This window comes from Ammodytes marinus, assembly GCF_949987685.1.
Source record: "Ammodytes marinus genome assembly, chromosome: 16".
Classification (NCBI taxonomy): domain Eukaryota; kingdom Metazoa; phylum Chordata; class Actinopteri; order Uranoscopiformes; family Ammodytidae; genus Ammodytes; species Ammodytes marinus.
In genome coordinates this window covers 21332220-21347264 of record NC_137220.1, presented here as the reverse complement: position 1 = coordinate 21347264, position 15045 = coordinate 21332220, and the positions used below count along the sequence as shown (strand labels likewise).

Here is a 15045-nt window from a genome sequence, read left to right as displayed (position 1 = left end):
AAATGAGAATATCAGTACATCTCATGTCTGCACAAAAAACATAGGCTACCAGCAGCTGATTATTATTTCATACCTTGTTATTATAAATATGTATTTTCTTTGCTTCAATCAATACAAAAACAGAAGTGAAAGACCTGTGGTTTTATGGGGGGAAATTAGATGGTCTATTTCTTGGTTGGTGCAATAGCTTCCCTCTTCTTTACATTCCATACTGAGCTACCCAATTGCGAGCTGTAGTGTAAATCTACCTTGTGCAATACATTTTTCTTATCAAACTGTCAGCAAGAAGTGAAGAAAAATAATCAAACTATGTCTTAAAGGTTCTATTGTATGGTCTATTTTTGTGACATGGAACCACATTATTACATCATTTTAAATGGAAAGTTTGAAACTGAGAAGGCAGACATTAGACTGCTTCAAAGGCCCTCCCTCCCGTGTGTATGAACACAAACAGAGAGGGGCTCAGCAACAGCGCATGGAAGATTGGACACATAGCGATTTGCCGTTGAAAGGACTGGCTGCCCGGCTATGCCAAGCTGCTGGTTTCTGGCACGGCCGGTGGGCACGAAAACAGACAGGGAGAAGATGAGGTAGAGTGTTTGATGACAGTTACCACCTTGATACATTCAACCACGTGGCTGCTCTAAATTGCTCCTGATGAAAGGAATAAAGAGTGAGTGGCAGAGAAGATAGAAGGGCCTGGCAGTGTGTTGAGGGATGATGGAAGGAAATGGAGAGATGTCTGATCTGAATCTTAATGAGTTTGTTGGAAATAAGATTTACCTCATTTTAAAAGCTACTTATTTTTTTAACAGTTTTGAATAATGTCTGTTGGAAAGAGTGCAGAAATATAATTGGACGCTTAATCAAGTAAAGGGAACCTCATGACCTGTGTCCAAGACCTCCATCCAAACTGATGACTGATTTTCTAAGCCTATCAGACGTCTGTGTTATGCTTATCCAAAAATGTCTGTGAAAGCAGATATGATGTTAGAGGTGCTAAGTTGAAGTCAACACTCAAGTGTGAGGAAATGCCCCTTTCATTTTGTGCTGGTGAGATGTTCAACAGTATTTCAGTATCTTAAGGTACATGATCACATCTAATAATTAGTCTTATACAGCAGGACAGAGGGAGATAGGCTGAATGATAACAAGAGTGGAGAAGAATGATATAAAGAGATGTGGGGTGGGGAGGGGGGGGGGTGATCAAGGAAGTGAGGAACTCTATCCCGCCTGGCCTTTCTGCGTTGTCACATTCTCACCTGTTGACGCTCCATCAGTGTCCCTGTGTCCGCAGCCAGGAAGGTGTCAGCACACACACACTGTGTCCGTCTGTCTGTGTGCGTGGTTTGTGTGCCAGGACAATCGCAGCTCACAGGGACAATTTATAGACGAAACCATCTCAGTGTGCATTGCTTTGCGTCTCTATGTGATGTGTGTGTGTGTGTGTGTGTGTGTGTGTGTGTGTGTTTTATATCTTCAAAGTCATTCATGGCCACATACGATTCAGTAATGATGACTTAATCATTCACTTAAACGCAGACAGGTCATTAAGCTGGCATTTAAACCACATTGGCTGCTCCCTTGAAAAATAATTTATAATGTTACCAAAGCGCCTGTTATGTTGCAGTCATTCAAACTTCAAGGCAATTTTCTTACAATGACAGATATTGCAATGCTTTGTCTTGAAAAACATAATGGTGGATGATAGGTTATTGTCACTGTGTGGTGAAACTTTTCATTACAAATACAGGATTTCTCATTGTCATGTATTTCTCTTGTTTGCAGCCATGTCAGACATTGAAGAAGAATACGAGTGAGTAGAGCAGCATCCATCACTGCCAATGGCTTGACAGAACAGGATCATTTCAGCACAAACGCACCAACTGTGACGTTAACTAATAAATATGTTCTTCTGCTTCTTTTTTCCTCGTTTCCCCAGGGAGCAGGCAGAGGAGGGTAGGTTCAATAAGAATTTGAAAATGATTATTTGGGCTAATTCTGCTATCTTTAAAGCCATGTACAGTATACCTTCCATGTGTTTAGTTCATTTGCATTGTCCCTTTCTTAAATAAACAATCAATCAATCAATAACTTTTATTTTCACTCGAAAGACACTGAGGTTTTTCCCTCATTTACAGTGACGACAAGTGTACAAAATAAACACAAAGGATAACATAATGTAATGAGCAGAGAAAACAGATATAACAGTCAGATGTGCACAATTCAGAAATCATTGAATAAACCAAAAGTAGGAAGAGCATGTCATTTTTCCACGAGTTAGGAGCACTACATGAAAAGGCAGTCATTCCTGGCTGGAGTGAGCTCAAAAAACCATAGGTGGAGTAGCTCACTGGACCGGGTACATAGGTCTCTGTGTTATTAAATTGAACTTTAATTCCCGGTCCCTTCTCTCTCTACCAGAGGCTGAGGTGGAGGAGGAGGAGCCCGAGCAGGAAGAGGAGGAGGAGGTGGAGGTGGAGGAGGAGGAGGTGAATGCTGGAGGTAAGGTTACAAAGACTCCCAGAATCCCTGGATGACGTTCAGGGAAAGCTGCAAGTCTGTAGATAACACTGGTTTGATCCCAACATGTTGAAAATACATAACATTATTATGATTATAATAAAATGTCCTTCTTTGTCGTCTGAGGAAGTTGTCAAATAACCCAGAAATGATGTGAAGGCCATTGTAGCTTTTGTAAATTCTCTGAACAGGAGTGGTAGATACAGAGCATTGCAATCTAGAACTTTCAGCACTAGGCAATGCCAAAACACACCTATTATTTCACACTGCACCTTTAAGCCCAAGTTATTTTGGCTATAGCCTATAAATCCAACACAAGTAAAAGTGTCTGAAACTGGGTTAGATATTTTGGATAACAAGCCCAGCCACTGATGTTTTAAAACAACAGATGAAATCTACGTGTAGCTGTAGACAGGAGATGGTTTACTATGCATTAACTACCAATACGCCCATGGTATTACAAGGTGAAGAGGCTTGCCCGATGCCTGGATTGGGTCCCTTTAGCCCCACTCATTTAGGTTTATCTCATCCGATGTGCATTTCGACGTCAGACAAATGTTTACTTCAATGTCAGTAAAAAATCCAGTCTTATGTAAAAGATTATCCATCATGCAATAATGAATGCTTGATATTCCACAAACATTCTTGCTGGTGTGTCATTCCTTTCGCTGTTTATGTCTTGGCTGTCTGTCTGTCTTGGCTTCCTCGCACCTACCTTTGCATATTTTCACCTTTATCTCTTATTTTCCTTGCCTTCTGACCTCAACCCATCCTCTCTTCCTTGAAACCGCTTTTAGCCATAGTGCCCCTGACTCCTGGAACAGCCTACAACATACAATTCAAATAAATACACTCATAACTGTTAACCAATTTAAAATAATTATTTTGAATCAGTCCCTCTACACTTGTAACTGTTTTAATTAGGCTATTGTCTCTTTCATTCAATTGATCTGAATGTTTTAAATTGTTGTTGTCTGTGTGTGTGTGTGTGTGTGTGTGTGTGTGTGTGTGTGTGTGTGTAAACTTGTTATGTATTCTCATTGTATATTCTGTATCTGTACAAACTCGACGTCATTGTAAAAGAGGGTCACCCCTCAATTGATCTTTCGAGGTTAAATAAAGGAAATGAAATGACTTTACTTTACTTTACTTTACTTTACTTTACTTTACTTTACTTTACTTTACTTTACTTTACTTTACTTTACTTTACTTTACTTTACTTTACTTTACTTTACTTTACTTTACTTTACTTTACTTTACTTTACTTTGCTTTACTTTACTTTACCTTTTCTATTCCCTTTCTCATAATCAATGCTGCCTTTGTCGCTCCATTATGTTTTGTATGATACCCTCCTTCCATTTTCCATTCGCTCTTTTCATGTGACTGGTGCACCAGATCAAGACGCCCAAGAGGAAGGTGAGACATGGTAGACGTGTGGTTCCCTTAAGGGGTAAAACTCTCACCTCCCCTCCTCTCCTTGCCCTCAAGCTCAACACCACTTTGGCTAACTCAGACTGTTTTAAATTAGTAAGCTAACATATTAAAAGAAGATCTACTTCAGGAAACCCCATTGAAAAAAAGGTTGTACTTTATAGAGAAGTTTGGTCTCATCAATAATTCCTGACAAACAACCTTATATTTTAGAAAAATGTTAAGGAATAGCTGATAGCTTGTGATCCAATATGTAAATGCAAAATGTATGTTGTCTTTTCTGTTCCCAGTCCCATGCCTGCTGTACTGTTAGTCGCATTAATAGCGTAATCAACAACTTTCCGATTTTTAAATTAAAATTTATATTAACTTTCTCTTTTCTTGTCTTTCTCTCTTCTATCAACAGAAGAGGAGCGCCCCAAACCCAAGTATGTTCACTTTATTTTATTTGGTTTGGTTGCAGCAGTTGTTCTTTTCTAATTCCTATCAATCTTATTTTTATCTTTTAATTAACCACAAACATCTGTGCATCCTCTTTTTTTTCTCTCCAGACCAATGGTGCCTCAACATGCCCCACCAAAGATTCCTGAAGGCGACAGAGTGGATTTTGATGTAAGTTATGATCATTTCTATATTAAGACCAACATATACAGTATGTAACATCTATCATCCTGTAACAGCATACAACCCCCTCCAAGCTTGTGGATCTATGAGTTCATCAACCTCTGGCAAAGAAGAAGCAGCACTGTCACACCATATGTTACACAATACAATAATTCATTTTCCAGAAGTACTGTAAGATAAACTGCAAATAAAATGTAGTCCATCCCATGTATTATTTTTGACATGAGACTTTCAGTTGAGCCATGCCTAATACGTTCCTGTAGAGCCCTGTTTGTGAAAATTGATAGCCCCCTTGTTCAACCAGGACATCCATAGAAAGCGCATGGAGAAGGATTTACTGGAGCTGCACACTCTGATCGACGTCCACTTCGAGGCAAGGAAGAAGGACGAGGAAGAACTCATCGGCCTCAAGGAAAGAATTGTGAGTTCACTTATACTGAAAGCTTTGTAATCAAGGTTAGATAGGCACATAACTTTTTCATATAAATGAATATTGGTTACATTCAAGACATCGCCAAACGGGTCGACACAAACTTTATTAAGCCTGTAAGTTCCGCAAAACTCTCTGTATTTCTCAGTATGGCAGCCTTTACAAACTGGTGTCGCCCCCCCCCCCCCCCCCCGACACTGGCGCAGGTGCTCAGAAAAATCACAAGAAGCACCTAAGAAATCTTTAAGTAGTTAATTCTACTGCTAAGAAAAAAAACCTGGACATACAGCAGAAGGAATAAAACCATCCGCGATCACTGGGGGCTTACTGTACCTCATGAATATGTGTCAAAAGTGTTGTTGTAATGACTTAGAATTCCTCATGAGGGCGACAGAAGTTACGCAGTAAAGCTTTATTCATACTATACTTAAGTACAATATCGAAGTACTTGTAATTGGTATATTTCCATGTTGTGCCTATTCATGCTACTAATAGAAATAAGCAACTTTTTACTCCAATACATTTATGTGACAGCTGTAGTTCCTATTTACCGTACCTTGGCAGATAATTCATTGGTACATACTTTTGTATGCTACAAAACCTATGAAGGATCAAACCAGGGGCCCAGTCCCCCACCTTTTTCAGCTTGTGACTGCTTACAATATGCAGTGTGTAGTTGGGGCTCCTTGTCACTATGCAGACGTGTGTGAGTTGTTAGCAGGTCAACCAAAGAGACATTTCACATTAAGACAGATGTCCCAAAGAAATCAAACCATCCAATATTTCACTAAAAAAGCAAAGATGTTAACTTTTGAATACCATATTAACGGAGGGTTCCTAACAATGCCACACAGAATATATCACTCACAGGTGCCCCTTGTTCTGCAGAATGAGCACTTGTACTTCTGATATATGTAAAGACTTTCTTGTAATATTTCAGTGCCTTCAACTTTTGTAGGATTTTCAATGCAGTACTTACTTGTAAATGAGTACCGGGTATTTCAACATCGGTGTTTTGACTGGACTTGAGTAACTGATCTGAGTACTTTATCCGTCACTGTCTCACAGTGTGAATGTGAAAGTTGCTAATTAACTTTGAATTATAAAAAAAAAGATAATGTGTAATGTGTTCTTTTTATCCAAATGTTGCTCAATGTTTAGTATACTGCATTTAAACAGTTGCTGACTTTCTTGTGTGCTTTGCTGTCCATCAGGAGCACCGTCGCTTTGAAAGAGCAGAGATCCAAAGGGTTAGAGCCGAGAAGGAGAAGGACCGACAGAACCGAATTGCGGTAACACACATTCATAATAATCACATAAAGATTAATCTCACAGTCCACACAGTCACACCTAAACGTGATCTTCCCTCTCCTTGTTCTGCACCACACTTCTTCTTCTGTTGTCAGGAGGAACGGCAGAGAAAGGAGGAAGAGGAAGCCAAGAAGAAGGCTGACGATGATGCCAAGAAGAAGAAAGTACTGACGGGTATTGGAGCCAACTTTGGAGGCTTCCTGACCAAGGTCAAAAGGGGTTCTGTTATACTCTATGGAGAAGACAGTGATGATTAGAATGATGATGAGGAGATGTTGTTATGGACCATGACTGTGTACTGTGTGTGTGTGTGTGTGTGTGTGTGTGTGTGTGTGTGTGTGTGTGTGTGTGTGTGTGTGTGTGTGTGTGTGTGTGTGTGTGTGTGTGTGTGTGTGTGTGTGTGTGTGTGTGTTCTGTCCCAGGCTGAGGCCAGGAGGGGCAAGCGCCTGACAGGCAGAGAGATCAAGAAGAAGACTCTGGAAGGGAGACGCGAGTCACTATGCCTAGACAATATTCGGGAGGATGGGCTTAAGTGAGTGTCCTCCAATTGTACTTTAGACAGCTAGGCTAACACAAATAATAAGAAGATGAAGTGTTTTTTGTTTGTCAGCAACAAAGATGACGCTAAGATTACTAATATTTTGTCCTTGTGTTTTACAGGCAAAAGGCCCAAGACATGTGGAACTCCATCTACCAGCTGGAGTCTGATAAGTTTGACTTCATGGAGCACATGAAGCACCAGAGATATGAGGTGAACTGCAAACAGAAAATAACAGAAGGTTGTAACAATGATGTTGAGATCGGATTGGCAGAAAAAAACAAAAACCTTGATTATTATAATTGTATCTGTTTGTTAGAGAATAATCAAGCAATTTGAAAATGACAACCTGGGCTATGGGGAATTGACTTTTTCCTGACATTTCATTGACTAAGAAATCATATTTAAAAAATGAGTGTATAATGGGAGCTGTACTTACAATTATTTTTTTAATGTTGTTATCTTGTAATAAATGGTGGATTAACTTGTGATTCTCAAGATCACAAGATAAGCAATGAAAGGAGATCATGTAATAAACATGAGGGGAAACACCCTTTTGTGATAAAAGCAGTACCGCCTTATCTCAAGATAAAGACAGTTGATATTATAATATAAATAATAAGAGGAAAAAAACCTTTGTTGAGCTTTGTTTTCTCATGATCGCAAGAAAATTAACTTGTTAAAAACAAGGTAACATCATAAGGTAACGTCATAAAAAAAAAGAATTGCAAGCACAGCTGTTCTTAGCTTCCACAGTGTAAATAATACATCACGAAAATACATTGCAGCCCTAGTTGCTAATCAGTCTCGCAAAGTCAGACCAAACTATAGCTAGTAGTATGATATCAATCAATCTGGCTTAGATCAGTATGTTATGATCCGGAATATTTTTTTATACATTGTACTGTGCTGATAGTATGGATCTCTTTCGTAATCATTTGAAAATCTCTCTGTCACCTTTTAAATTCTGTTTGTATGTCCCTTTCAGATCACTGTGCTGCTGAACAGAATCCAGCATGCTCAGAAATTGTGAGTAGCTACTTTAACATAAAGTATGATAAACTGTAGCTGTAAACTTAATCTGTTAGTTGTATCCTTAATTCTCTTCCCTTCTCTCTCCCTCCAACAGTAAAAAAGTCCACGGCAAAGGGAAGGTTGGCGGCCGCTGGAAGTAAAGAGGAAAAAAAGAGGAAAAAGAGAAAACCAAAAAAACACAGTGACAACAGAGAGGGAAAGGCGGTGAATGACCGGAGGTCAGTCCACTCAACAGTCCTCTAGTGCCAAAACTGCTCGCCAGCACTTTCCTCTGTGTGTGAAAGATATTTAATGTGTGTTGTTCCAATGTATTGATAATAAAAAATGACATTTTGTGTCTGTTTTGTCACAAGGTTGTTCATTGGTCTGTTTGTGATGACATCAGGGAACTCAAACAGGAATAGTAGCAGTAGCAGTTTTGAAGTTGATCCTACCTATAATACATTTAATACCTTCCCTTTTGATGGTCTTTGAATAGGCGTATATTCCTAGGAACAGTGCAACATGGTGACTGGCCAACATCGTATGTTAAAACTACCGTTGATCTTTGTGGTGGTGGGGTTCATGCAGAGACAAATGTTAACAGCTGCATCTCAGCCTCTTTGGAACGTTGCATACCAGTCACGACAGGAACAGCGGAAATGAGGCGTACACAGTAATACCCAACCTAGTTATTTCTATTCTTTTAAATATCTATCCTTCATCATCCGCTTATCAATCCACATTAATCCTGTTCCTTGTCCAGAGTGGAGATAACATGTCTAACATTTCCTCCTCCACTAAATCAAAAAGTGTAACAAGCATTTTAAATGAAGATGAGAGACCACTGGTCAACACGTTTGAGTAGAGACGTTTGCAAAGAACTCCAAAATCACATTGAAGGGCTCCCTCCAGTGGGTAACCCATGTCTTAAGTGTGTCTTATTCACACAAATATGTATGCTTTGACCCAGTAATAATGCAGTTTAATAAAGGATAGCTAATTTACCAAGTGTTGTGTTATCTACTGTCTTTTTTAGGCAGTGTCATAAGTAAGGCAAACCTGTCCTTTTTTATGGAAGCTTAGAACGAACATAGGCATACTTTTTTTGTCCTGCTATTGCTATCTTGTAAAAACAAGTGAATGGTTGCTTGAGCTCGAGAAAACAAAGCTCTTTTCTCAATGATAAAGTTTCAATTATTTTGTTGACTGAAAATACACACTTCTTATAACTTATGATATTAAATGCCATTATTTCAAGGTCACAGGCTAATTACAGATCACAACAAGTATGTAAAATTCGTACTGCTGACTTGTGTCACTAAACCAGGTAAGTCCTGTGATTCTCAAACAGTTATCCCTAAATGTGTCCAGTGCACAGGGAATAATTTTGATAGCTGGGAATTTTACTGTCAGACACTGTTGTGTTTCATAATATTAAAGGAAGCATAAACACTAGTCAAATTCGTGCTGCTGACTTGTGTCTCTATAACGGCAAAGTCCTTTAATTTTCCCTCCCCCACCACCGAACCTTTCTAAATCCTGTCCCACGTGTTTGGCTCGCTGCGTGAGACGAGGGCTAAAGAGGACACACTTTTAATCCAGTCTTTCACTCACTGCATGAAGTCAGGGCACACACGCACACACACACACACACACGCACACACACAATGACATCATTGAAACAAAATTCATCAGTGAGGGATCCAATGCCTTTGGAATGTGAATAGCAGAGTTTGTCCAGAAAAAGCATCCATTCTCATCCTGTTAATTGAATTATTGTCTGGGACAAATGGCAGCAATAATCACAGGGTGAAGGATAAATTACCAATTAATTTATTCTAACAACACCACTGATTGTATTAGAGGATATAATCCCTTTCTGAAGCATGATCAGAAATGATTGATGGTTAATGGACTATGGTATCTTTAACCCTATAGATTATCTCACTGGTCTGTGTGTGTGTGTGTGTGTGTGTGTGTGTGTGTGTGTGTTATGCTGTTGGTCTGCACATTTAAATCCATCCATCTGCCCAACCATCTGTTTCTGTTTAGAAACGTTTTATTTATTCAGCTATTTATTTACAATCACATAGTATGTATGGAAAGGGAAGCCATAGCTTTCCACACACACACACACACACACACACACACACACACACACACACACACAGACACACACACACACACACACTCAATCAATATGCTCACTCGCCAGACACACCAACAAGATACCCATTCATTTAAACACAAGCACAAAAAAAGCCACAGATATAGAGCTTAATCGTCAGTAAAAACGTGTAACTAAATATTTTGAACAGGATAAACAAGAAGAAACATGAGGAAAATAAAGAAGATACACACAAATGTTTAGAATAACTAATACAGAATTAACTGAACATGACAAGATATTGAAAATGCGGGGGAAACGTTTTTTTTCCATCAAGGACATTGATGACATGAAAGTAGGTGAAGCTCAACAAAAGAAATGTGGTCGGTGGGGAGGGGAGTGGAGTCCCTCAATATAATTGTTGGGTCATTTAAGTAGTCAGTCAGTCAGTCAGCGTAAATGTGGAGCCCTTCAGTGTAAAGTATGAGCAAGTGCTACATTTAGCTGCACAGCACTAGCGTTGTATACATTTACACACGTTTTTGTATGGAATGTATTCAATACAATACAAAGCACACATAGTACAAAGACATCCCCAAATAAGGTATGACAACATGATGATTGGTGTGAAACAGAAACACATCACAATTGAAATAAAAGGTAATTTAATAAAAACCTTCAGTTGTTTGTTTTCACAAAACAATACCCCTTCTATGCAGATGATGGTTTACTCAGTACCAATGTGTGTTTATGAAAGTGTTTAGCGGATGGGGGCCTTCAGAGCAGCATCCACCTCCTCTTCAGGGCACAGCATGTGCCACTGGGCAACTGGACGCCTTGGATTGGCCAGCATGTCTGACCAGTGGCGCAGACCGACACCAGAGGCGCCATAGCCGATCCAGCACTTGCCAATAGCGTCATTGCTGCCCAGCTTGTCGTAGTCGTACACAGTTATCAACACCTGGATTTTCTGGAGACAGTAGAGGAGGAGAAGCCACAGTTAATACAATGTATTCTGTGTGTTTATTTCCCATAAACTTAGAATGAAATGGTGAGTCTAACTGGTGGAACGTGCTGCTTTTCTGAACTAACAAGCATGCAAGCAGCCGTTGAAGGAAAATAGAGACAGTTTTTGAAATTGTTTTGGAGGTTTTTAACAATATTAAGTTCATGATTGTTGGTCAAATTGTTCACTGCAGGGTAACACTTAAGCATCTCCCAGAAACTTAGGCTACTTCAGTAGTAGGCTACTGAATAACCTATTTAACTCCACTCATTTTAGACATGAAGCTGAGTTTACTTGTCACTGCCTCTATGTAGTTTTACAGCACCATGGACCATTACATAACAGCAATATTTGATTTTGCCTAAACTGTGTCTTGACCTTGGAAGTTATTTGTCTTTGAGATGTTAGCCAACTAGCCCAAACCAAGTGAATTTCTTTGACTGACGTACTCACAGGTTACAGGTGTAACAGACAAGTTGAAGTTAATATGATGAAACTATGGCAATATGTGATACAAGAGTAAGAGTCTACAGGGCTCTTACATCTGCAAGGCTGTACTGTGAGCTAACACGCTGATGTAAAATATAGCTTTAGCCTATAGTTCCCCATTTTAGTTGACTGTGTTGGAATACTAGCATTAGCTAAATCATTCAAACCAATGTACAGCATGCTGTAAGGGGTGATATTTGTTTTGCCTGTGTTTTGCCTTGAATAAAAGTATTGGACCAAATAAATAATCAACCTGACATCAACTTGCCAAGAAGGCAAATCAAATGCATGTTATAAATAACTCCTTGCTGTATGTGTCCAGAATAGAGGTTGGTCACACCCAAGGAAGTGCACAAACCTGGATCTGGGAGAAGGGGATCTCGAAGCTGAAGCTCTCATTGAAGTAAGGATTCAGAGTGTTTTGTTTGACGGTGGTCTTCTTCTTCTTCAGTCGTTTCCCTTGGTGCTGCAGCACCACTTTAACAAAGGGATCTGAGAGAGGGAGCAATGACATCATACAGTGGATCAAAGAGCAAGCATGAGAACCAGGATCCGGTAGGCCTACTGCCATCCATTACCCGCATGTGTACAATGGTATGTGTGTTCACCTGACAGTCCTCCTACGTCCATCTTCTTCAGGGCCTTGGCTTCCATAATGTTAATCGTTAGCTTACCAGACGTGGGGACATAACGGAGGGAAATACAGATATCACCAAGCTTCTCTACCTGTGGGGACAAAACACATTCACAAACAAGTTGTCAAATTGCACATTGCTTTGGTGTCTCTATACATCGGCACTGGCTCACATCCATTACGTGTTTCATTGGACTGAAATCACATACCTCATCTTTCTCTCCTCCACTTAGATCCTTCCATTCCTGTATTGGCTGCCCCAAGTCTATAGTGTTCATGGCGATCTTGATCTCACCGATGACGTCATGTTTACCAAAACGGTCAAAGTCAAATGCCTGTAGCACCAGAGTCTGACCTGCCAAATCATTGAAGGGTATCTGGGGAAGGATAACATTTTGAAATAAAATAGAGAAAACGTTATGTCACTGAAAAATACTTCTTCTGATACTATAATCAAAGACAGTTCAACATGTTCTCCAGTGTCGACATACACACCTTAAAGGTGAAGGACTCATTGAAGACAGGAGATAGGTTCTTGCGCTGGACTTTAGTCTCAAACTTCTTCTTCTTGTCCGGAAGCATGTAGACTTTGACATAGGGATCGGAGGTCCCGCCAATGTCCATGGCTGGGAGGTCCTGAGCCTGGATGATGCCGACTACTAGCTGGAGGAGGGAGGGGAGATAAGTTTAAATGTAGGCAATATTTGTTTCCAAATTCTGAAAAGGATCTATCTTTTCAGAATAAAGGGCATCATCTCTGCTAGGTTATCTTTTTAGATTGGATATTGGTGTGTGTGCTTGCAAAATTCAATGTGCAGATGTGTGTACTGTACCTCGTTCTCAGTAAATTTATAGTCCAGTGAGTACTCTAGTTTTCCTAAGTACTCCTTCTCCTCTTCTTCCTTCTCTCCATCCTGGAAGAAGCAGGGAAAGGTTAGCAGTTAACAGACATATTCAATGTGCACTTTGTAACTTTGGGTTAGTCAGAGAAGTTAACATTTGTCTAGGGATTTTCCAAGCTGTGTCTAATCACAAGAGAGCAGCTGCAGCTCTGACTCCGTCATCGCTTTCGGCTGTTGCTCCTAGTTGAAGCTTTCAATTCATCCTTTCACTAGTCCTAGTCCTAAACCTGGATAAAAGCCAAACAGCTGTGGACAGGCACGCATACATTACAACCAGATAGAAAGCAGTGCAGCTCTGTTGCTGCTATAGCTAAATCTGTTGGCCTGTGGAGGGTGTAGTCAGACACGTACCTTCTTCGGATACACATGTCTCTAGTTGCATCCTTTGACCTGACCTTAAAGGGGCAGATCAACATTTTGAAGAAAATATGCTTATTCTTATCTTGCATGATGCATTAAATGTGATGTTACTGCCAGCAGCTGGTTAGCTTAGTGCATAAAGACGGGAAACAGCTATTTCAACTGTTGAATTTTGTTTCCAAAGCCTTCTGTAATCACACTAGTAGCATAATCACCAAGTGGCAACTCATGAATGCACAGGACGCCCTCATCTTTTTATTCTCCTCCTCACCTTCTTGTCGTCTCCTTCCTCTCCATCCTTGTCCTTCTTTCTGCGCCCTCTTCCTCCCTTCCTCTCACGGACTTTCTTGGGCTTCTTATCCTTTTTAATGCACTTCTTGTAGATGCAGAATCCCATGCAGGCGATAAGGGCAAGGACCACGACCACGATGGCTCCCACGGCCCACATGGGCACTGGAGAAAATAGGAGAGCGGCAGGTTTGTGCTGCGTAGTTTGATAGGAACTAGTGGTGGTGACACCGCCTAGATGATTAACAAGTGGCCCTCTACTGTTAGATGAGACAAATCTTAAAACTAATAACTAATTGGACCAGGATTTCCAATTTCTCAAAAAAAAATCTGTGTTAAAAGGGGTGGTGATGCTGCCTGAAGGCTGTGGTTATTTACAGTGCAACACAAAAGCCTATGCACTTAAACGTACAAATTATGACTTCATCATTTAGAGTTACTTTTTATCATTATTATCATTTCCTTTTTCTTTTGTTTATTGTTTTAAGGGAATTGGGCCTCCGTAAATTTGGCTTAAACAAAAGTTTGTTTTAAAGCTGGTGAAGGGGTGTGTCTCCATGACACTATGATAATACTACACTCCTCTACCAAACTTATGTTGAACTTCTCTTGTAGAGTGATACAAGGGCCACCAGTAGGGGACGTGACTCATATTTGTCTTTGAAACACAGAAAAACAGAATGGTACAGCACAAGAGATGGACTTACTCCTTAGTTTATGATCTTGAAGAGCAGAGTGGAATGGTCACATGAAAGAATGGCAGGAAGACAGGATACAGGAAAATGGAAATGAGAAGACAGGATGGTTAGATGATGGTATGATTGAAGATGTGAGAGAAGTGTAGGTCATTCTAAATAGTTGTGTGTGTTGACCGGTTGACCTCCCTTTAATCAAACTAACCAGGGCCAAATTTTTGATACAGTATTTGAGAACGCACCACATGTGTAGCAACAACTATGAGAATGAATGTGTTTGCATTGTCTTTGTGTTTGTATTAAAAAAAAATACATGTGAGTGTCTGTGTGTGTGTGTGTTCTCACTTGGCAGGTGGGTGAGCTCATCGAAGAACTTGTTCTTCATGCTTTCAAACTTTTGGTTGGAGTGGTGGGAGGTGGGTGGAGCAATTGGGCGCTCCCTCTCCTTCTCCTTCTCCTCCTCCTCGGCCGCCCTGCGGAGCCGCACCATGGCCTCCCCGGCCACGCTGACCAATCGCATCACTGCTCTGCCAAATCAAAGGAAGGAGGCAGACGACAAATGGTCATAAACGTTCAAATCTCCTAATCAATTCTGGAGACGTCCACAAAACACCGAACCCGCGGCTGTTCTCTCTTTGGACGTGTCTGTTAAATATTCATCCTGTTTGACCTTTCACCTAACTGTAGTT

The 15045-nt window shown here is 40.3% G+C and overlaps 2 protein-coding genes across 2 annotated transcripts; one reads left to right on the top strand and one right to left on the bottom strand.

The window, feature by feature from the left end:
- Positions 1-3927: 3927 nt before the first annotated feature.
- LOC307262512 (troponin T, slow skeletal muscle-like) lies at positions 3928-8033 on the top strand (the record flags this gene model as incomplete). The annotated part of the gene is made up of 10 exons (XM_080043411.1): positions 3928-3940; positions 4362-4383; positions 4507-4567; positions 4884-5000; positions 6224-6301; positions 6416-6529; positions 6743-6852; positions 6981-7071; positions 7847-7887; positions 7988-8033. The coding sequence occupies exons 3-10, from the start codon at positions 4511-4513 to the stop codon at positions 8031-8033; spliced, it is 654 nt and encodes a 217-aa protein (XP_079899537.1). The 5' UTR covers positions 3928-3940; positions 4362-4383; positions 4507-4510.
- Positions 8034-10742: 2709 nt separating this feature from the next.
- syt5a (synaptotagmin Va) lies at positions 10743-14876 on the bottom strand (the record flags this gene model as incomplete). Its single annotated transcript, XM_080044648.1, has 8 exons — positions 10743-10952; positions 11836-11969; positions 12086-12203; positions 12321-12488; positions 12607-12774; positions 12945-13025; positions 13645-13826; positions 14702-14876. The coding sequence occupies 8 exons, from the start codon at positions 14874-14876 to the stop codon at positions 10743-10745; spliced, it is 1236 nt and encodes a 411-aa protein (XP_079900774.1).
- Between the last annotated feature and the right edge of the window lie 169 nt (positions 14877-15045).